Source organism: Pristiophorus japonicus, chromosome 22 (genome assembly GCF_044704955.1).
Source record: "Pristiophorus japonicus isolate sPriJap1 chromosome 22, sPriJap1.hap1, whole genome shotgun sequence".
Lineage (NCBI taxonomy): Eukaryota > Metazoa > Chordata > Chondrichthyes > Pristiophoridae > Pristiophorus > Pristiophorus japonicus.
Genome location: NC_091998.1, coordinates 14,082,443 through 14,105,117, shown reverse-complemented (window position 1 = coordinate 14,105,117; position 22,675 = coordinate 14,082,443). Strand labels below are relative to the sequence as shown.

The window sequence follows — 22,675 nt, the reverse complement described above, 5'->3', positions numbered from 1 at the left end:
TCACCTTGCCTTTGCTTATCCACTCATCCAGGCAGCAAAGTCCAACTGAAAAATACAGTCCAGTTGAAAAACTTGGTGTGACTAACAGACACAAAAGTGAACAGTGACAAAGCATCGTGTTACTGGCTAATCGTCATGAAGAATCACGAATCAGCACAAACTGACAGCTAATCAGTTTTCAATTATACTCTGCAGAACTGCTAATTTAGCTTAATTTACTTTTTGCCCTAATATGCTGAATCTCTGGTTTACTGGACACCTTTGCCTTGTAATGCAATTAACTTTAATGGATACTTTAAAATCATTTACTAAAAATCTTTCCCAACAACAGCCATTTCTATAAATCTTAATATTTCCAAATAAGGATTCTTAATTACTTTGATAAACAATGTAATAAACATTAATCAACACACTTACTGCCTGGAAACATTTTTCCAACACAGTAATTAAGATCACCAACCCACAGTTCAACTACAATAATGTTGTTTTTCATAGCCTGAATGTACATAGCAAAAATACATATGACAATAAAAATATGTTCTAAACAAAATACAGAAACAGATCACATTTATGGAGAAAACTAAACGTTATAGTCTGGAGGTATTCACATATCATGTAGCAAGCGGAACACTGCAAGCTAAGCTGCCCAACAATTTAAATGACCTTTAATTAGAGTTTTCATTAATATTTATACTAATCAACAAAAAATAGATTTTACCTCATTACTTACTTTGAACAAGTAAGTATGAAAGTAAACTAGCACAACATATACAAACAGATAGCAAGAGTTTCTATGGGTATATAAAAAGGAAAAAAAAAGAGTGGCTAAAGTAAATGTTGGTCCCTTAGAGGACGACCGGGGAATTAGTAATGGGGAACATGGAGATGGCAGAAACTCTGAACAAATATTTTGTATCAGCCTTTACGGTAGAAGACACTAACAATATTCCAACAGTGGAGAGTCAAGGTGCTTTAGGGAGGGAGGAACTTAACACAATCACAATCACTAAGGAGGTGGTACTCAGTAAGATAATGGGACTAAAGGCAGATAAATCCCCTTGCATCCTAGGGTCTTAAGAGAAGTAGCGGCAGGGATTGTGGATGCATTGGTTGTAATTTAGCAAAATTCCCTGGACTCTGGGGAGGTCCCAGCAGATTTAAAAAAGGAGGCAGCCAAAAAGCAGGAAACTATAGACCAGTTAGCCTAATATCTGTGGTTGGGGAAACGTTGGAGTCCATTATTAAAAAAGCAGTAGCAGAACATTTGGAAAAGCAAAATTCGGTCAGGCAGAGTCAGCATGGATTTATGAAGGGGAAGTCATGTTTGACAAATTTGCTGGAGGTCTTCGAGGATGTAACCAACAAGGGAACCAGTGGATGTGGTGTATTTGGACTTCCAGAAAGCATTTGACAAGGTGCCACATAAAAGGTTACTGCACAAGATAAAAGTTCATGGGGTTAGGGGTAATATACTAGCATGGATGGAGGATTGGCTAACTACCAGAAAACAGAGTCGGGAATAATGGTTCATCTCTGGTTGGCAACCAGTAACTAATGGGGTGTCGCAGGGACAATGCTGGGACCCCAACTATTTACAATCTATATTAACGACTTGGAAGAATGGACCGAGTATAATATAGCCAAGTTTGCTAATGATACAAAGATGGGAGGAAAAGCAATGTGTGAGGTGGACACAAAAAAACTGCAAAAGGACATAGACAGGCTAAGTGACTGGGAGTATAATGTTGAAAAATGTGAAATCATGCACTTTGGCAGAAAAAAAAAATCAAAGAGCAAGTTATTATTTAACTGGAGAAAGATTGCAAAGTGCCGCAGTACTGTGGGACCTGGGGGTACTTGTGCATGAAACGCAAAAAGATAGTATGCAGGTACAACAAGTGATCAGGAAGGCCGATGGTATCTTGGCCTTTATTGCAAAGGGGATGGCGTATAAAAGCAGGGAAGTCTTGCTACAGCTATATGAAGGTATTGGTGAGGCCACACCTGAAATACTGCGTGCAGTTTTGATTTCCATATCTATGAAAAGATATACTAGCTTTGGAGGCAGTTCAGAGAAGGTTCAGTAGGTTGATTCCGGGTATGAGGGTGTTGACTTATGAGGAAAGGTTGAGTAGGTTGGGCCTCTACTCATTGGAATTCAGAAGAATTAGAGGTGATCTTATTGAAACGTATAAGATTATGAGGGGGCTTGACAAGGTGGATGCAAAGAGGATGTTTCCACTGATGGGGGAGACTAAAACTAGAGGGCATGATCCCTCTAAGGGCCCCCCCATTTAAAACAGAGATGAGGAGAAATTTCTTCTCTGAGGGTTGTAAATTTGTGGAATTCGCTGCCTCAGAGAGCTGTGGAAGCTGGGACATTGAATAAATTTGACGACAGTTTCTTAAACGATAAGGGGATAAGGGGTTATGGGGAGCGGACGGGGAAGTGGGGCTGAGTCCATAATCAGATCAGCCATGATCTTGTTGAATGGTGGAGCAGGCTCAAGGGGCCGTATGGCCTACTCCTGTTCCTATTTTTTATGTTATGTACCCTCATTTTACAGCATTTTTTCTTTTGACTGCTACAATCCTATGTTTCACTTAAATATGCACGTTGTAACACTAATTAGGTGGGCTAATTACACACTAATGAGTCATAGCACAGCATGTCAATTCGGATTAGACACTGATTACTGCACCTTGCTTATTAAAAGGAGTATTTAATGCAGGTTAAAAAGATGTCACATTCAACAGTTAACTTGCAGGTTCCCTTCCCGGAGTGCATCAATACAACAGTTGGATTTTTATGACAGTCCAGCAACTTACATGGTCATATTTTGCTGGAGTTGCCCAGGGACACTATTACACCCCTCTTAGGTTTCAGAGGGGCACTGGCAGAGGTTTGGGAACAAGTCACCCACCCAGGCATTGTACCAGCAGAGCCAGGAAATGGGAAAATGGCAAGATACTTCATAAAATAGTCAATCATTGTGGCTAGATTTCAAAACTAGTAAAATAGTTTCCAGATTTCAATTAAAATACCAGTGTATCTACCTCTACTATAATTAAATCAAAACAGCGATAGAATGAGGACCAAAAACCATTGTTATTTATGGCCCAGTTATACTGTGTTAAAAGCATTCAATATAGAATAAGATTGAACCGAATCAATAAAACAAGCAGAACTAATTTATCATGTTGCTCTAAAATGATGCTTCTTTGATTTGTTCACTTCAAGGTCACCACACAGATTTCAAATATTATGCTCAATGCAACTTCAGCATTGTTTTATAAGGTGTGGGTTTTCCCAATTCAGTTTTAAAAGCAAATTCTTGTAAACGATTTGTAAACAGGGCTGCATGACATACAAACGCTAGCAAAAACCAATGCCTTTACGGGAGGAGGGAAGGGGGAAAACATTTCTCAAAAATACACTAATAATCTGCATGATTGCACATCTGTTTTGTATCCTGATGCACAGTTATGTATGTGAAAATGCCTGTCCCCTATGTGCACAACTAAGCTGGGGAACTTGCTGGGGAAGAAGGACCGCATGCACCCTGTGTTCTGTTACTGTCTTGAGTGCCAGCACACCACGCTGAAGAAATAGAATATCAAGAAGAAATCTGTCTCCTAATATTTAATACCAAATCAACAAAGCCTCTAGTTTAAGACTGCAAGGGTTAATTGGCTAAATCACACTTCTGAGTTTCAGATTAAATCTGAACTTCTGTAAATCAGTTCTGATGCTGTCATGTTGAAAGCCAGAGTCCTTTAAAAGCTCTTTGTAAATTCAACAGGAAAAAAGGGAGCGAGCTGAGATGAGGCTATGATCCCATCAGAACCTTGCTCTGGTCTCCGACTTGCCAGATGACAGCTGCCATTGCAGCTCTTTCAAGCATGTTAAAATGAAGTGGAGAAATGATAGAACTGCCTCCGGGCCAAGATTTTAAGTACACTTTCTCAATGACCACCAGCATCTTCATGTACCTGTAATTCATTCCAATTTGCAACAAGCAGAATGCACTTTTAAAAGGCATTGCATTATTCAGATGCTAATCTAACTGTGTCCCTCGGCAACTTCAGAAGCACTTTTCATTTTCCATCTCTAATCACTATATTAAACCAGACAGGCTAAAGAGTTATATAAAATCTTTAATATTATTCTTGTTAGCTTATTTTGTATGCTTCTTGAAACACTGTTTTCCAAGGATATTAAGTCAAACATTATTGTAATTCCTTAAGATTTTTAAGGCAATGACTACTAAAAGATCATCCTTTTTAATGTTGCAAAAAGGCTACTAGACTGAGAATTATTTTGATTTATTTTACAGGAAGTTAATCCCCAGGATGTACTGTGATTGTACATTTTCCCCAGTAATGCTTTATGGTTAAGCAACCTCTATTCACTCATAATCGCATTTGGTTGAACTCTCTAGTGTTACATGTCTGTGCATTATCTAATTAGGCACATCTCCCTTGCTTAGTGAAAATCAGATACAGCATAACCAGCTGTTTTCTATATTCCATCTCTCTTCTCCATCACCCCCCCCAAAAAAGATTACGCCTCGAGATTTCAACCACCTGGTGGTGGAATGGCTTGATACCTTTTTAAAAAGGGGTCATGTTGACAACAGCCTCTGCGTTTTGCCTCAGTGGATAGTGGCCTTTGCAGGGTAGCATAAACAGTGCACCTATCACAGTTGCTGGTAGACCTATAAACTGACCACAAGCCACAGGCAACTGGACAGCGTTCAGGCTGCACTAATAATCTATCAGCATGCCCTTGGAAAAGGCTACTGTGTCAATTTAAAAATCAGTCACTCAGCGTGCAGATCTGCTGCCATATAAGCAGAAAGGGGTTATAAGCAGCAGCTTGGGAACCTAAGCTAGCAATCAGGAATCAAGCAATTTCAAATTCCAGTTGCCCTCTACACGATACCTTCAATCAAAATGTACAATGGGTGGACTCTCGCACAAGATTATTCGTGGAGCAGCACCACAAGTTTGCTAAATGTTTGAGACAGAGCTTCACATTTATGCCAGGAACTTACAAATCTGACACAGCTGCACCTCAATATTCTGGATCAATGCAGAAATCCTTCAATAAATAATAAAGCCTCAACAATACTTTACTTAACCGTAGCGTTTTATCCCAGATGTTATGGGTGCCTGGTACACGTCGCTTGCACGCACAAGTTTAAGTGCAGAGCTAACCACCATTTGCTGAAATTTGGTTTGATGAGGGGTATTTTTCAGGTTACTTTTATGGACTAGGTTGCTTAGGAAAGTTAAAAATATAAGAAAGAATGCAGCATAATAAAAAAATTGTCTGCAAGTAGTCAAGGCTTCCAGGTTGGCTGATTGGATTGCTCTAATAGTTGTCGATGCAATCACCTATGTGGGAATACCATGGAAACATGCTGATGAGGCTTTTATGCAACTCAACGGCTAAAGTAAGTGATTTGGTAAGGTGCAAAAACGAATACATTTCTACACTTGCAGAAAAAAACGATGACCTCTACACTTGCTGTCCAGCTTTCCCAGTAAAATAACACTTGTATTTCTATCGTGCCTCAGCACGTCAAAATGTAACAAAACACTGTGAATGACTTTGAAATACAGCGACTACTTTTATGTAGGAAAATTGATCCCAAAATGAATCTTTTCTGGAATACTGCACTGTAAAACCCTTCTAATTGCAATCTAGTATTTTAAATATAGTGCTCTACATTTATTAAAATGCTGTTGAAATGCCAATTAGCAGGTAGAAGTTATTTTAATATTTTGTTTTACATGTATAGCATTCTTCTGTTATTGGTTGGATCAAGAAAGACAATGATCAAGATAGTTTTGGTAATCAGTCAATTTTCATTGGTTCTGTTCCTACCTGTAGCATGCCATGTCCATTGTCTTCAATTGTCCCTTCACACGTGATGTGCAGCCTGGTCAGCTTCTTTGTGGACCTGAACAATTAAATAAATCTAATTCATCCAACTGGTTTACATGGTATCTAATGTGCAGTTGAAATTTATGTTGGATAGTTATTTAAGCATTTTTCTGGCATATTCAACTAATTAGATTGTCTGCATTCTGGCTTGAATCTACTATATGTCCTTGCCTGATGTTTTATTGATAGTGATTGCAATTTATAACAAAACAGTAAATTAGCTCCCTTTGGAATTCCAAGTTATCCATTTTTCTTTTGCTAACTTATTAATGCTGTGATAAATTTCTTATCCCTTTCTAATTATATCCTTCACAGTTCATGAAGATCACTGGTGCATATACATGAAATTGGACTGAAATTACTTTTTTTTCTAAACAAGACAAATTATATAAAGGAAATAAAAAATAAAGCATCCAAATGATTACTTTAATCATCAAAACTGGAAAAAACACCCAATTACAAACAGAAGACAAAAGCCTGATCCTGAAGTCAAGCACATCATTAAAACAATGCATGCAAATCAGAGCCTCATCGCATTGACGTTTGTTTCATTTTCTTTTCTAAAGCAAAATTTGGGAAATTATCCAATTATACCTGTGCTAATATACCAGTCCAAATAGTTAGATAAGAAAGATTGCCTCGGGCTGTATGCATTTGTCAAGTGAACTGGAGCCATGAAATTTCAAGTATTAAGTCAGTTTAATCAAACATGGATAAACCACCACCTTGAAAGAAAATGGAAGCTTGTCACAATCAGAAAAAGTGAATCCCGTAGAACCCTGAACTTCAAACTATGAACCCTATCATACTCTCAGTGCTGTGTTAGCTTCATGTATTGCAAGTTATATCCTGTGTGCAAATTACATTCACAGCAATGAGCATTCTTAGTGCATAAGGAATGAGTTTGCACAGGCCAATAAATTTAATGGCCATCACCAATTAAAATAAATTTGCACTCAGTGCCCAAACTGACAGTAAGGCCTTACTGCTCGCCTATTCAAAATGTTAACCCATATGGGAAGAAAAAATTACCACCATTTTTTCTTGTCCATTAAAAACAATGATAAAAGGAAAAAAATATCACCTCAGTAAATGTGATTATTTGCCAGAAATCTAAATTAACAAGTTATAAATGTGTTTAATATTTAATAGTACTGTAAAATCAATGGAATTAAAAATTACAAAAGCCTCACACATGTTTTTTCCCAAATAATCGTTTTTGTTGCTGACAGATCTATCTGCAACGGAGCAAAACTTCATTTGTACATTTTGATGGCTACTGGATGGGTGTGGGGGGGGGCGTTTTAGTGGATCTCCCATGCCATTACTCACAGAAAGTAGGACATGCTGGTTTATGTCATGTGACACACAATGTATTGATTAACCCGCTCATTTATGATGGCAGATGGAGTGAAATTGAGTTTTCTGGGATCTTTGACCAATGTTTTGGATCAAATTCCACCAGTGTCCATTTTTCTCTGACAACAGTACATCAATGGATTTGATTATTATAATAGGTTCCTTTACCCCTGGACTCAATGTAATATATTCACAGAATGCTTTTTGGAAAGCGTGGTCTTTTCTTTGGGTTTTTCTCATTCTGTATTTTCTTTTCCTTTAGTATCTGACAAGATCTTCCCAAAGGAAGTTAATACTGCTTTTGAGCTAGTTATCAGACATTTGTTTAAACAACTAGCAAATAGAAAATAACACATTCAAGTAAAATAATATTCAAATCAGATCCCTAATCTCACACATCATCTTCTGACAGATGCATGTGTGCACATTTTTATAAATTTTGATTTTGATTTTTACATTTAAGAGGCCTCATCAATTACTTCAAAATTATTCCTAATGCTGTTTTCTAAGCAACAATATTTTGCTTGGAAATTAGATGAAAATTCAAAAATCCCGAAGACAGTAGACAAAAGGAGCAGGACGTGTGCACGAAGAAGATAACCTGTGAAACATGCAAAATATTTGTACTACAGCACACACCCGATGAAACAAATAAGTCACACATAAAGCAGCCAAAATTGGGTTCTGGCTCAGTAAAATTAGCTAATTAAACAGTGATTTTATTTTCATATAGAACAGAACTGAACCAAAATGGCCACAATTTCATCATAAATTTAATTTCTTCAAAAGGTTAACTAATGTCAAGAAATAAACTACTGAAAGCATCACAATCCACTCTTTATTCCCTTCTCCCATCTTGTAAGTAACTTGCTTCCCTTTTTGGGTCACGCTGCACCAATTCTTTGAGCTTGTAACCTCGTCCTCGGCCTCTGTCCTAAACTGAATGCCAAAAGGCCCAAGAGACTGAGGCAAGTTGGCTCACTAACCAATTTCTGTATCTGCTTTTCTGTGCTTGGATCCTTTCCTATTTAGCCCTTCTGATATTTTGATCCCTCCGGTTGGCAATCTTCGGCGAGAACCCATATTTTACCTCTTGACAGCAGTGACTCTAAGATACTACAATTCTTCCAAAAAGCAAAAAAGTGGGCAGATATATTTTTTTAACCTTACAAAAGGGTGAAGTCATTCCAGATCTGTTTGACTATCCCTACAGACTTTTAATGTACTAAAAACATGTCAATTAAATTCCAGTGCAACATATCTAGAAATATAACAATAGCAAACTTCCTTAAGCTAAAGGCAGTAAAGTATTTCACCAACAGCATTAACGTAGTATAATAGAAATTATTTAAACATACACAATGAGTTTTCAGATGCACTACAACAATCTATAGATTTTACTGGCTTTCTCTGCTTACTGTCTAGCAATCTCATTCTTTTCCTGAGGCCTTCCAGTTGATGTGAGTACTTGTCCTTTGTAACTCACGCTTGCAACAGAACCTTGAAGGAATCTGTTTCCTTTTCACTTCGCTGAATCAAACAGCACTTTCTGTTAGTGCCGGGGGATTGGGATGTTGGCTCTCCAAGTGGCTACTTTTAGTTACATTGCTCTCGAATAAACTCTAAAACTACATCCTTCGGGCTGTCCATTTATCAAGCACTAATAGCGATATGGTCGCATCAATCTACAATATGATATAAAAACAAATTCTTGTAACACTCACTTACTTTTTGGAGATCTTTATTTCAGCGTCAAGGTACAGTACTAGTAAGTGATGAAGTGTGTTAAGAGTTATATATTTTATGTGCTTAGCTGGTAACCAGTTATTTTCAACTTAATTTCTTGTTAGATTGGATTTTTATCCATCAACAAAGAAAATAAACTGTGCTATTTTATTAATACTAAAACTATACCATGATAAAAAGCTATTCAATGACAAATATTCTGTGAGCTGGAAAGTGGCAACCGTCAAGTGCGATTTGATTTAAGTGCAGGCAATGCGATACACATCCATGCTTTCACCTTGGATGGCATGAACACTATTTCTGCCCACAGACATGTTTTCTGCCCACAGCTTGGGTCTAAGTGGCAGATGTTAAGTGGTACAAGCGCTACATGCTGTTGGCAACCGTAATCATTTTTCAACAGAGCCACACCAAACGCAGCGAAATGTGATGACTAGATACTAGGAGCTGTGCTGAAGTTAATGCTGGCTGGATAAATTAAACCCTAATATAGGTCAGCAGAGTTTGCTTACCTTTCCCATTCAGGAAATTTCTGTAGGCTCTGTCTTTGAAAAGTTACTAGACCAGTAGGCTCTAAGACAAAATAGGAAAGGAAATTAATAAAAAAGACAGAGGCATCCAAAATGATAAACACACCTATAAATATTGTAATAAATGCAACATTTACCTTGCAAAAGAACGTCACACCACACTGTTACACAAGTCCCTCTTTTCAAGAGGTCTTGAAAATACACATTTACCTTTTACAAGTGCCTTTTTGTTGCCTCGCCAGTTACTTTTTTCAAATCTCATCTTACTTCAAATTCAATAAAACAGTCATGAAATAGAAGACACACCTCATTCTTCAAACATACCTATCCTTCACATTCCATAAGGTTATCACTGCAAACGGAGAAATAACTAGGCACATTGTACTTCTAAGGACTCTCGATGTGGATCCTTGCTATGAGACATATTGGCTTAGATTTTGCAGTCAGGTAAACAAACAGCGATAGCTGTTCGTTCCAGTCTGTGGGCTTGTGTATTGGAACTTGCGGTTGAGAGAGATCCAAAAACAGCGCAGTGCCTTCTACAGGGGATCTGGGACCTATGTGAACAGGGAAAGCAACAGTGCATCTCCTTAACCAATCAGATTGAAAAATCCTTGCTGAGAAACAGTCTAAAACAGGAAGTATAAGTTAGAATAGTTAATTCAATGTCAAATCATGTACAGAAAGTGAAATAAAGAGGGAAAGAAAGATGGGATTGAGAAAGAGAGAGAGAGAGAGATATAGATAAAAGAGACAAAGTAAAACAAATTATATTTTTTTAAATCATCAACAATAATTAAAATCTGAAGGAATGAGGCACCACATTTGTAAAAGTTAGTGCCAGAGAGGTTGGTTGGCAGTAATTAAGACTTAAAACGTCTTTAAAAATTCACTTACACTTGAATGAACAAGGCCTAACTTTTTCTGGCGTGTTTAGTGGATATCTAGTTGGCAAGTACCTCAACTTCACGCTTTTCATGTATTTGAATGCTGAGTTCTCTAGGCAAGGTACCTGCGTAGCAAAGCGCCTGGAAGAGCAGGGCAACTCGGATAGAAACTTTCGCATTTCTGGTTTTACCTGCGCATGTGCGGATGCTGTAAGTTGCTGTTCGATTTATTCCTCAACAACGGTCACGCTGATAGCCTCACTGTTATTTCTACTGCAAAACCCAGGTGAGAAATAAGGCGATCACGGCTTTCCTTTTGGTTTTTAAGCTAATAATAACCCATTTGTTAAGCAATAATCTTGATCTGCCTCCCCTCCACTTCATACTTCCTGAAGTATGAGAGATGACCTGATTGAGGTCTTTAAAATTACAAATGGGTTCGATAGGGCAAATGAAGAGAAGATGGTTCCACTTGTGGGAGAGTCCAAAACGAGGGGACATAAATAACATAGTTACTAATATATCCAATAAGGAATTCAGGAGAAACTTCTTTCCTCAGAAAGTGGCTATATTACCCAAGTAAGTACCAAAGAAGAGTTCAATATAGCTTGTCAAGCTGTATATCTTGCTTGAAAACCAAAAACAATGTGTTACGGTTTGGGATTCTTTGGCTATTGTCTCCCAGAAAGGACTTCGACATGAGAGAGGTCAAGATGGTTTTTTAGCAAAAAGTTGCCAAAATGGGGTTAACTTCCCAAGATGTCTTATATTTTGAGTGTGTATCGGTAGGCCGCAAATAGTGACACCACTATTCTCACCCAGACTGGAGATGAATGGAAAATTCCCCAGTCAATTACACCCAGAGACTGCACTGCTGTAAGTGACTGGGATTGATTTTACACACACAAATTGCATTATGTAACTATCCTCCACTCACTGCTAATATCGGGAGACTTTGCTGTAGTTTCAGTCATGAGTTCTGTTTGCTGTAGTTCGGACAGATCCTTTGATGGCTTTGCTGCGAGTCCTTCTGTGGATCCTGTACTGCCTTCAACTCATTGGCTGACACAGTGCAACTCATTGACTGACACAGTTTGGTTAGGGAGACAAATCACAATTACAATGCAGTTGGGATACTCTCTCAGAGATACAAACAATGGACAAATCCTTAGCCACATCTGGTTATTCAAAACGACACTTCACACTTGGGTATTCAAATCTTTCTTTCATCGTGGTAGGTGCTGAGATAGTGACATTCTGTAGCCACCTCCTTAAACGCACCGATGATTCACTTGGGTGATCGTGCCAGTCCTGCTATTACTTTCTGCCAATGTGCGAACTGGCCTATGATGTCACTTCCTCCACCTATGAACTTTGAACCACCATGACCTTATGCTTTCCTTCTTGCTGCTCTTCAGCTTTTTTTGCTGCTTCAAATTGCTAAATCAAGGAGCTGTGTATATTGCCTTTGTGTGCAATGATTTGCTGTCTTTTACAAACACGAGAGTAGCTATTTGTGGTCAAGAGTTTGCTCATTCGTAGTGCTGCAAAACCGAACCCTGTAGAAGTGTCCCTTTCATGCTTTGTTCTCTTTCCTCCCCCACTTTTTTCAAAAGTGTCCTCAAAATCTACTTTTCTGACGAAGTTTTCGGTAACATTTCCAAATTCAGGCTCCCATCATTTGGCATCCAAAAGATTTAAGAAGCATGTTCGGATGTATTATTCTGTTAACGGTTATATCAAAACACAAGTTGCTGTATCAGAAGTAATTATGATTTCCCCAATATGTTAGCATATCTTAACAGATAAAGCAATGCTAGATTATAAAACAAAAATTGAACATTTAGATCGGTGAGGTCAGATTTCTATTTTCCTCCCATCTTCAAGTGGTCTTTAGATTTCTAATTTGATGTATTGATCTTCCTCCCCAGTGGTATCAAACGGCTAATTCTGCAGAAAGCAGAACCATCTTAAACATCCACTCCCACATCCGAGTAGGTAACATGCCTTCTGCAATAGAACTTAAAATTTCTAGAAGCTGAGAGAGAGGTATGAATACTCAGGCCTACATTTTGTTTCATTTTACTACCGGAAGATTAATTGCAAAACTACAATTTAACTTAATTTATTTTCCTGTCACATATTCAATAGGATACATTTTTTGGTGGAAAAATCTATATAGGCTTTACTTTATTTTACTTTTCCCCTGAAGGCTCTCAGCACAGTGCTCCCAATAATGCTATTCTATAAATAAGTGGCCAGAAGTGCACAGGCATGACCTGGTGTGTGTGTGTGTGTGTGTGGTGGGGGTGGAGAATGGAGCTGACTAATGTTGACTATTTTCCCTTCCTCCTTATGGCGAAGATCCCAACTTCTGTTTGTAACCTTCACATAATGACTAAGACCAGAATTTCAGCTGTGGAGAATCAAGAATATGAATCCATCTTTCACTACTGTATGGCACTGCACACTTGAACTCCAGTCTGCTATTTTATATGAAGTCCTATATGCTTAATAGTTAACATCACAGGATCAATAATAGGAATTCAGATGGTCCATTCATAAAGTTTTGATCTTTCAATTTTATTTTATTTGCAAAAGCTGAATGAAGAACTATTGATGCTTATTCTAAGCAGTACAAACTTACTTTTTTCCGTGACTTTTCTGAAATAGCAGAAGAGAGTTTTAAGCTTTTCAGCCTTCTTGAGTGACGTTCCTTCAAACAATCTGAGAAAATAATTCGAGCAATATTAAAACTCAAGAAAACATTTTTCAACATGAAAACAAATGAGAGGGAGGAGAAAGACGACAAGAAAATCTAATTTGTATAAATGGCTCAAGACATTTCTCATACAGCCAATGTCAAACTGGTTAAATAAATGATTATGGTTGCAACAACCTTAAATATTGTAATGAAATAAAACATGGGTACTGGAACGTACTCTAAATCGTGACAAAAGCTTAATGTTGTAAAAAAGAAATATACATTAATTCTCATCTCTTTACTTTTCATTGGTCTCATTCATTTCAAAAAGCCTTTGAAACAAGTGAATACCCAAGGAAATTCTTAATGAATTGTGTATCTTTCATGTTCATTTTAATTTTGTTTTATGTTTTTAACCCCGCAAGCAATATTCAAAATAATGTAATGCTCCACTCTAAAAGCCTGTGAATGTAATACCATTGTCCTTTGCCAGAGCCAAGTAAATGTTAATCTATTGTATGACAAGTATTCGCTCCCTCATCCGACTGCACAGCTTATTTAGTTGCTTTCTACATCATGTCATTGTTCCTAGATATAAATATCACTCTCAGGGCCTTTCAAATAACAAGGTTGGGAATGAAATTGCTAAATCTAGGCTGATGCCGTAAAAGTCCTTCAGGCTATAGATATCATTTCTGAAAGCCGATTCCAGTATACGACTGATTTCACTGCCAAACTAAAGTGACATGTGTTTTTCATCAGCCGGGTGAACTGCTGCATGCATTACGGGTAAAAAAAATTTTGATACAGGACAGCCTTCAGGATAGCCAAGCTTCCTGGGTAATCCCTACTTTTTATATTAGAGTTAGCACAGTGACAAAACTATTTAAAATTGATAACTGAATATTAGTATACTGTACATTCCTTCTGTTGTTGGTTATTATACTTGTATTTTAAAGGGAAAACGTTATTTGCTATCCCAAATACATTAAACATAACCATGCTTCTCTGCACAGCCAAAGTATTCCAATACTTTCAATTAAGTATCCTGCTCTCATAAGAAAGCCATTTTATATTTGCTAACTTACATCGGAGTGATTTTCATCTTTTAATTATTAATGGAATTATCCAATTATGTAAACAATTACCCAGTTGATGCCTGGATTGTTCTTTTTAATGATGCTGTTGGTTTTATTTTCTATAATTTGAGTAGAGACTGCAGGGACAAGTTTTGTCTTAATTCAACTAAAACTTTTCTGTTAACTTTTTCATTTTATCCTAATAATTCTGAAAGTTTTATATGCTGCATCTTGTAATTCTTTGCTAACTGATCAATTTTCATATTGTTAGAAGCCTCAGCATATAACTATTAAAATTCCACTTTGAATATACAGGTTGCCGAAAAATGGCCTGTTACAAGCATTGATTTTAAATAAAAGGCTTTTACTTAAAATAGGAAACATTTCAGGTGCAATTATACTGCCATTTTTGTATCATTGCAAAGTAGTTTCCATTTGAGTAAACACTGGTGTCAAGAGTCAATCCAACTGTGGAATGCAGTGGTGTGAAACTCCTTCAGGGAGGCCTTTCAGACATCTCGGGACCTGACACTACGTGGGGACACCTTATTGACTTAAGCAAAGGCTATGTTGAGAAAGCAGGTAGTCCCTCTGTGCTTTTAAAACAACCAATTTTTCAATCTGGAGTGGAGTTCTATGCACAGATGTAAACATGGTGATGAAGGCACTAGACGAACAACCCAGAGGTGGTGAGTGCAACTCGCACCATACCAAGTTGTGAAACTAAATACAATAATTCTGGTCATTTGTGGATTGTCACCAAATTCAAAACTGACACTGAAAGCAGGATTGTTCTAAAAACTCAACTTTGTTCACTAATGCTATTCAGGGAAGGAAATCTGCCTGGTTTGGCCTACACACGACACTGGTGATTTTTAATGTCCTATGAAGTGGTCTAGCAAGCCACTCAGTTGTAGGAAACATCACCTTGGAAAGCAATGAAACAGGTCTCACCAGCTGTGAAATGCAATCTGCACTTTCAAGTCTCAAGACAAACAGCACAGTATAACTACAGCCAAAAGGCTCCTTTATATTCTTGGCAGTGGTGTTTGCACTACTGAGGTCTCCTGCAGCCAGCTGGAATTGATAAATCCAATGGTGGAAAAACTCACTTTTAACCAATCACTGCTTCATATTGAAGTTGGCACCGGTTTAACAAGACCGTCACCTTCCTGGACTAACAGTGCAAATAGTCCATTGGCACCAGTACAAAAGGGTCTCAAGAGTCACAAAATAAAATTGATCAATCTGTTCGGTGAAATTCACTCAAGGAGCACAGATGTGAAAGCCTCATTATCTGATCAATCTCGGATTTGGTAACCAAATTCCATCTCTATCATGAATTCTTCTGAAGTGGCTACAGTAGTTATTTACATTTCATAAAACGGACTCCAAAAGAGCAGGCAAATGCACTTTTGTTCAGATTCACATTTCAATTGATTTACAGATTAAATGGTCTTTGGTACCATTTTATATCAGATGGTGCTATCTGTTGCATTGTTTTTTGTGTTATTTCTCCTTGATTTCCTCCCCTCTGCTTCTGAAGTTGCAGATTAATGCTGGAATACAGTTTTGAAAGCCATACAGCTCTCTGCTACCTTATTCAACTGACCAGTTTTTATGTGTGAGCCTATCTAGTCTGTATCATTGGGCTATCTGATCACGGGCGACTGACCCTGGCCCTTCATTTCTTACCCTGGCTTGTGATCACCGAGGCTGAATCTGATGACCAGTACTACCACTGCAGAAATGTTCTCTGCAATAACAAAAGCACAAACCTAAGAAGCTTCTCGGCTCAGTATCACACAGTACACTTATCTACTGTGCCATTGGAGGAGCATATTTCAGCCAATTCATTAGCTTAAAATATAACCAGGAAAAGTTATTTAATATTCAAAAGGCTTAACATACAATGTACCAGAAGCATGAAAGCACATAACAGACACAATGGGCCCAAGTTTCCACATGATTTGCGCCTGATTTTTAGGAGCAACTGGTGGAGAACGGACTATCTTAGAAATCGCAATTCTCCACATTTTTTTTTCTGCAGTTCTAGTCAGGTAGAACAGTTCTACTTTGGAACAGAATTTTTTCTTCAAACGGGGGCGTGTCCGGCCACTGACGCCTGATTTGAAAGTTTCCACAGTGAAAACGTACTCCAAACTAAAGTAGAATGTAGCAAGTGAAGATTTTTGTAGAACTGAAAAAACCTGTTCTACACATTAAAAAATCAGGCGCAGGTTACAAATTAGGCGTCCAGAACGAGGTGGGGGGGAGGGAAGTCATTAAATTCTATAATAAATCCTTATTTATACTTATACAAATATTATACAAATAAATCCAACCTGAATAAACATTTATAAGCAAAGAAAAGATTAAATAAACCATCTTCCTACCTGTGTGCAAGTGCTTCAGGCAGGCCTTTCGGGACCGAAGGCTGAACGGGGGCCGGCCCTAGACTTCGGGCAGGGCCCGTCCCCAGCACCAGATTTACAGATAGGTGTCATTTGGTTGGGTCGGGGAGGTTCGGTTCGGTGGGGAGGGACAGAGAGAGAGAGAGAGAGAGAGAGGGAGGGGGGGAGAGAGAGAGGAAGAGGGAGGGGAGAGAGTGAGAGGGAGGGGGGGAGAGAGTGAGAGGGAGGGGGGGAGAGAGGGAGAGGGAGGGGGGGAGAGAGGGAGAGGGAGGGGGGGAGAGAGGGAGAGGGAGGGGGGGGAGAGAGGGAGAGGGAGGGGGGGAGAGAGGGAGAGGGAGGGGGGAGAGAGAGAGAGAGAGAGGGGGGGGGGGGAGGTCAGGTCGGATCCAGTCTGGGAGCGGGAGTCGGGTCCAGTGGGGGGGGTCGGGTCGGGTCCAGTGGGGGGGGGGGGGGGGGGTGGGGTGGGGTGGGGTCGGGAGCGCGGGTCGGGTTGGGTCCAGTCGGGGAGCGGGAACAGGAGCGCGGGTCGGGTCCAGTCGGGGAGCGGGAACAGGAGCGCAGGTCGGGTCGGGTCCAGTCGGGGAGGGGGGCGGGGAGCGGGAACAGGAGCGCGGGTCGGGTCGGGTCCAGTCGGGGAGCAGGAACAGGAGCGCGGGTCGGGTTGGGTCCAGTCGGGGAGGCGGGGAACGGGAACAGGAGCGTGGGTCAGGTCGGGTCCAGTCGGGGAGGCGGGGAGTGGGAACAGGAGCGCGGGTCGGGTCGGGTCCAGTCGGGGGGGTGGGGAGCGGGAACAGGAGCGCGGTTCGGGTCGGGTCCAGTCGGGGGGGTGGGGAGCGGGAACAGGAGCGCGGGTCGGGTCGGGTCGGGTCCAGTCGGTGGGAAGGGGAGCGGGAACAGGAGCGCGGGTGGGGTCCAGTCGGGGGGGCGTGGAGCGGGAACAGGAGCGCGGGTCGGGTCCAGTCGGGGGGGCGGGGAGGAGTGGGTGTCGGGTCAGTGGGGGGTGGTGGGGGCGGGTGTCGGGTCTGGTCGGGGGGGGGAGGGGAAGCGGGTGTCGGGTCTGGTCGGGAGGCAGGGGGGGGTGGGGGGGAGCGGGTGTCGGGTCTGGTCCGGAGGCAGGGGGGGGGGAGCGTGTGTCGGGTCTGGTCGGGGGCGGGGGGGGAGGGGGAAGCAGGAACTGGCCGTGGGAGAAGCCTTATTCACGCAGCCCCAGTGAGGCCATTCAGCCAGGGCTAGGGGCTGCGTGCTTCGGGCCCCTCCCACACAGTTCGGTGCCTGGAGCTACTGCACTTGCGTGCCCACTGTAGCGCGCATGTGCAGAGGTCCCAGCACTGTTTTCAGCGCAGGGACCTGGCTCCGCCCCCACAGCTCGTGCTGGCTGCGCCGAGGGCCAGAGGACCTGCAGGTAGGTGGAGAATAGTGAGGATTTTTGTAGGCGCACTTTGTGGCGCGAAAAACGGGCGTCCAGGTCGGGACTGCGCCGTTCTAGGCGCGTGTGGAAACTTGGGCTCAATGAGGGGTATATGTGATGACATTAATTTTAACATAACTACTCACATGCTTTGCCTAACAAAAGTATCAAGAGACATTCAGTAAAAACAAATCTTGTGGTGTCTACCATGCCCTCACGTACTATATGCAGACTAAGGACAAAGATGGTGTGGACACTACCATATACAACCTGAAAGATTATACAATTAAGCACGGTCTCCTTATCTATGTCAAATACTGCATGGATATTAGTAATCCAAAATTACTTCATGCGGAAAACAGTGGTACAGTTCCAACATATTATCTCCCTACTTCAGAGTAATGCCACTATAATGCCATCCCATTTCATATGAGTAGGTCAAATTATATGAGTGTTAAGTATAGACTGCAGGCAAAGTTGTGAACAAAATTAGAGGCTCTATTACATCTCTTTCATTGCTCACTAAAGAGTGTAGCTCAATAAACTGCACAACATAATAGGCCAGTGGATTTCTCAAAAATTAACCATTAATTTGCATTCATACATGCTGTTAAGGATAGCTGGGAAGAGCCAGTCATAATACTTTAACCTTACGACACTTCAGCAAAAACAAAATCAGAGCACTGTCTCCTTACCTACGTCAAATACTGTGTGGATATTAGTAATCCAAGTCACAAACTCAATTGGTTGGCACAGAATTGTACATTTTTAAAACAAAATGTATTAATAAATTATACCAATGTCACTAATTTTTTTTCCTGAAAACATATGGAGATCACAAAATATTTCAGAAAGTAGAAATATAAGCAATGGCTACAAAAGTCTGCCTACAAAACATGCCGATAACTTTTTAACTTTTCATAATCTATTGAAGTAAGAGAGAGGCCTGCAAATGAGCCTATCAAACAAAAGTTGCCAATTTAAAAAAATGACACTATTTATTTGACTGTTGCTTTAATTGTGGGGTTTGGCTGATGTTAAATGATTTACACCAGTGATTCACTGGATGGTAAATTTTCCATTTTGGCCACGCAATTAAGAGGCTGCACAGTGAAGAGGATCTGTCGCTGATGGTCAATTTAGGCTGGGTTTGTATAAATACTATACTAATACTGCAATGGACTTATGAAACAATTGGTGCACCAGTCAAGGACAAAAATAGCCATGCTGCATGGAGCATTGCCAAATTAGGTATAATGCAGGACAGATGCAGTGGAGAGCTCCATTTGCATCATACTACTTCACTGACCAACCAAAGTATTCCATCCCAGACCATGTTGTTCACTCGCCCTTGCATTTTCTACCCAATACTGACCGATTTGAAGGTAGTTTGGAGTTGTTGATTTATGACCATTGAATGCATTGAGATTTCCCAATTAAGCAGTGTCACATGTCCGAAAGCAGATATGCTCATCATCTGTATGGTTGGGAAGGTAAAAGGACAAGGTTGCAATTTCTGTGCTAATGCCGGACAACAGAAGCTGGCCAGAATATTTACGAGGAGCTAACACAAAGGTAAAAATTAGCTCAGTGATCAGTAATCAGAGGTCAATGCATTTCCTAATTATAAAAGCACAAGCCAAATGTTTAAATGGGAAAGCATGCACTCTTTCCAAGTATGGGGACTATAAATCAAGCAAAATATTCAGCACCACATTCAAATTTGAATATTTTTTTTAAAAACACAGAAGTGCAGTACTTTTTGGAGACACTAATGTCTTTTTGGCACTGCCTTACATCAGAATGCTATACATCTAATTCAATTAACTCGAGAAGCACACCATGAAGGCCACCCACAGCTTGTCTCTGACCTTTTCACTGTCAGTGTGGAGCAGCTGCATCAATGCTAATCAAATATATTCCTTTACTTGGATAATCAGACTCTGAACTACCCTGCTGCAGACAGGACAATGACATAAAAATACAGCACTGTCAGTCATTATGAACAAAAGCACAAGAGGAATGGAAAAAAACAAATAAAATCAGCAGAGATTAGTTTTATGCAACACAGTTTTAAAATTAATAATTTTTAACCCTTTTAGCACTACTGTTAAATTTGTTAGTTTATTTAGTAAATGCTACAAAAAAGTCATGTACTCAGCTCCCTATTCAAAAAATAGCTATTCGTAAAGAACTAGAAATCACACTGTGTATCACTTGCCCAGAACAGAAATGGGGTTCAAAAGCTGCCAAGATAGCATTAACTTTCAACTGAGAGTTATGTAGTTACAGCTTTGTTTTTCATTACTAATAAATCCTTAAATGAAGGGAGACCATGCTTCAGACAAGATGGACGATCGGTTCAGTACATTCAACAATAATGCACAACTTCCACGGCGTTCCAGGAAAGGAAGAAAGCTTCCACTTCAAGGCTTTTCTCTGAGCTGACCACGAGTAGAGATGGTGAAATCAAGTCCTAAGAAGGCACTTTGCTATATAACCCACTGATATTTGTATCTGTTCAGATAATCAGTGAAACATTCTATGTAATGGCTAGATGAGTCACCTTTAAAGTTATGCTCTGAGACAGGAACAGAGCCTCGGACCAGCAGAGTTGCTTCAGATGATAGAGGACAGCGGTATCCATCTGTTTAAGTGGAAAGCAATGGGAATTACCAAGATTTTTAAGCATTAACGTGATGTTCATGTTCCTCTCTTGACGTAAAGGATCTTCAGACATTTGTGGGTCCTGATGGACTCTCCACTAGCGCCTAAAGGATATCCAGTATGTCCTGTCCTACTCCTGCAAGACAGTGCCACACAGAAGATGAACTTATCCAGATTTTCTAAGTCAAAGAACAGTTTCAAGCAAGGGGATGTACTTGAAAAGGCCGTTATAAAGGCCTCAGAAAATGATTTCTATTTTTCACCATGTGTCATGGTATTAATAGATTCAAAAGCATTCTTGACTCCAGAGCTATGGGAGAATGAAACGGCCAGGTCCATTTGACTGATACCTCCAAGGAATCCTTCTCAAAGGGAAACTATCTTTTTCTCAGTCTGGCACCAGGCAACATTTCATCCAGATGATTACTTGGTGTCAAGTAGTTTGCTAGGTATTTCTAAAGGAACCTTATGAGCTGAGAAACCAGTCATTCAAGTAAAGGTGGGTATGATGACATTGCCAAGATACATTGCCCATTGCCACCACAAGAGGAAAAATCTGTATTGAACATAATAACTAAACATTTATAAAAGAGGCACAAGTCTTTAAAAAATGGATATCTCCAATGGATGGTTTGTCATTCATGAAATTAGAGTACAGAATGCAAGTGATTTACTCATAATAGGGGCATCTGCCTTGGTCACTGAGAGGGGAGTGGGGGGAGCGGGAGGGGTCCCCTAAAACCTCTTTACCAGATGAATTTATATTTTATATTATCGACATTTTAACCTTTTGACCCAGTTCATTTACATTTTAATGTACAGATGTATTATGATCATGAGATTTGCTGTAACCCATGCAGGGCAAAGAATAGAACTTAAGAGTTGATGTAGTTAGGAGGTCAGCCCACATGGAATTAAAATGATAACTCATGGGTCTTTATAATTTATTCATTTTGTAGAAGAGCAGATCAGTCAGGATGAGAAGTATGACTGTGTGTTTATTTGATGGAATAGTTTGGATTTGGACATCGAGTTACACAACTGGATCGTAGAAAAAGCACAATATCACTAACAAGCTGCAATAGAATAAAGTCGATATACCAGGTCTGGTATGACAATTACAAATGTTTGAAGATAAAAATCAACACTTGACAAGCATCCTTGACAAAAAAAAGCAATTAATAATATTTCAGTATCTTAACGTTCGGCAAATCAAAGGTGTACAGAAACTGCAAGATACTGAGGACATTTCTTACCAGCTGGTTTATTTTATAACCCAATCAGTTTTGCAATTATTCAAGTTTCTTTCTATAAACAATGCATTGAAGAACATGAAGTATTTTTGAAACTCTGCAAATTTGCCTTTTAAACACAGAAAACTTGAAAATGTTTATCGGCCATTTTATCTGTATAAAGGTGAAGACATTCTGTCTTAAAACCATGTTAAATTGTCAGAATGGATATTTTGAGTTCTGAACAGGTACGCCGAATAGATTTGTACAATCAAGGTGGTTAGGCTATTTTTCCACTGTTATCTATATTGTGCTGATTTACTTCCATCATAGAAACACCACACTGACTCATATTTTTTGCTTTCTTTTATAGAAAATTCCCTTGTGAAGTCAGCTCTCCTATGCTATTTCTTCCCTATTTACATGATAACCAGCTTTGGGCTTACGATTCTTTGTGACAAGTAACAAATTATGACCTCATTGGACTTTGTGTGATAGGTCATCAGACAGCAGCTGCAGACAATTAAGATTCACTAGAGAATAATAACCATTTGCAGCAGAAATTGCTCCCTCAAGTCAGTAAGATTAGTTTGTTTATATTATGAAGATGGCTTGTGCATAATTATCCATGACTTAAGATTGTGGAGAATATTGGACATCAAATATATGACTAATTTAGGTAACTACTCCACAGCC

The 22,675-nt window shown here is 39.8% G+C and overlaps 1 protein-coding gene across 5 annotated transcripts in view; it reads right to left on the bottom strand.

Moving 5' to 3' along the window:
- The window catches only part of parga (poly (ADP-ribose) glycohydrolase a), a 179,411-nt gene that overhangs the window by 44,003 nt on the left and 112,733 nt on the right, over nt 1–22,675 (bottom strand). For all 5 annotated transcript variants that reach the window (XM_070865649.1, XM_070865647.1, XM_070865648.1 and 2 more), the window contains 3 exons: nt 13,123–13,202; nt 9,571–9,631; nt 5,894–5,969 (listed from right to left, as the gene is read on the bottom strand). In XM_070865649.1, coding sequence (XP_070721750.1) covers nt 5,894–5,969; nt 9,571–9,631; nt 13,123–13,202 — 217 coding nt within the window. The remainder of the gene's footprint in view (nt 1–5,893; nt 5,970–9,570; nt 9,632–13,122; nt 13,203–22,675) is intronic.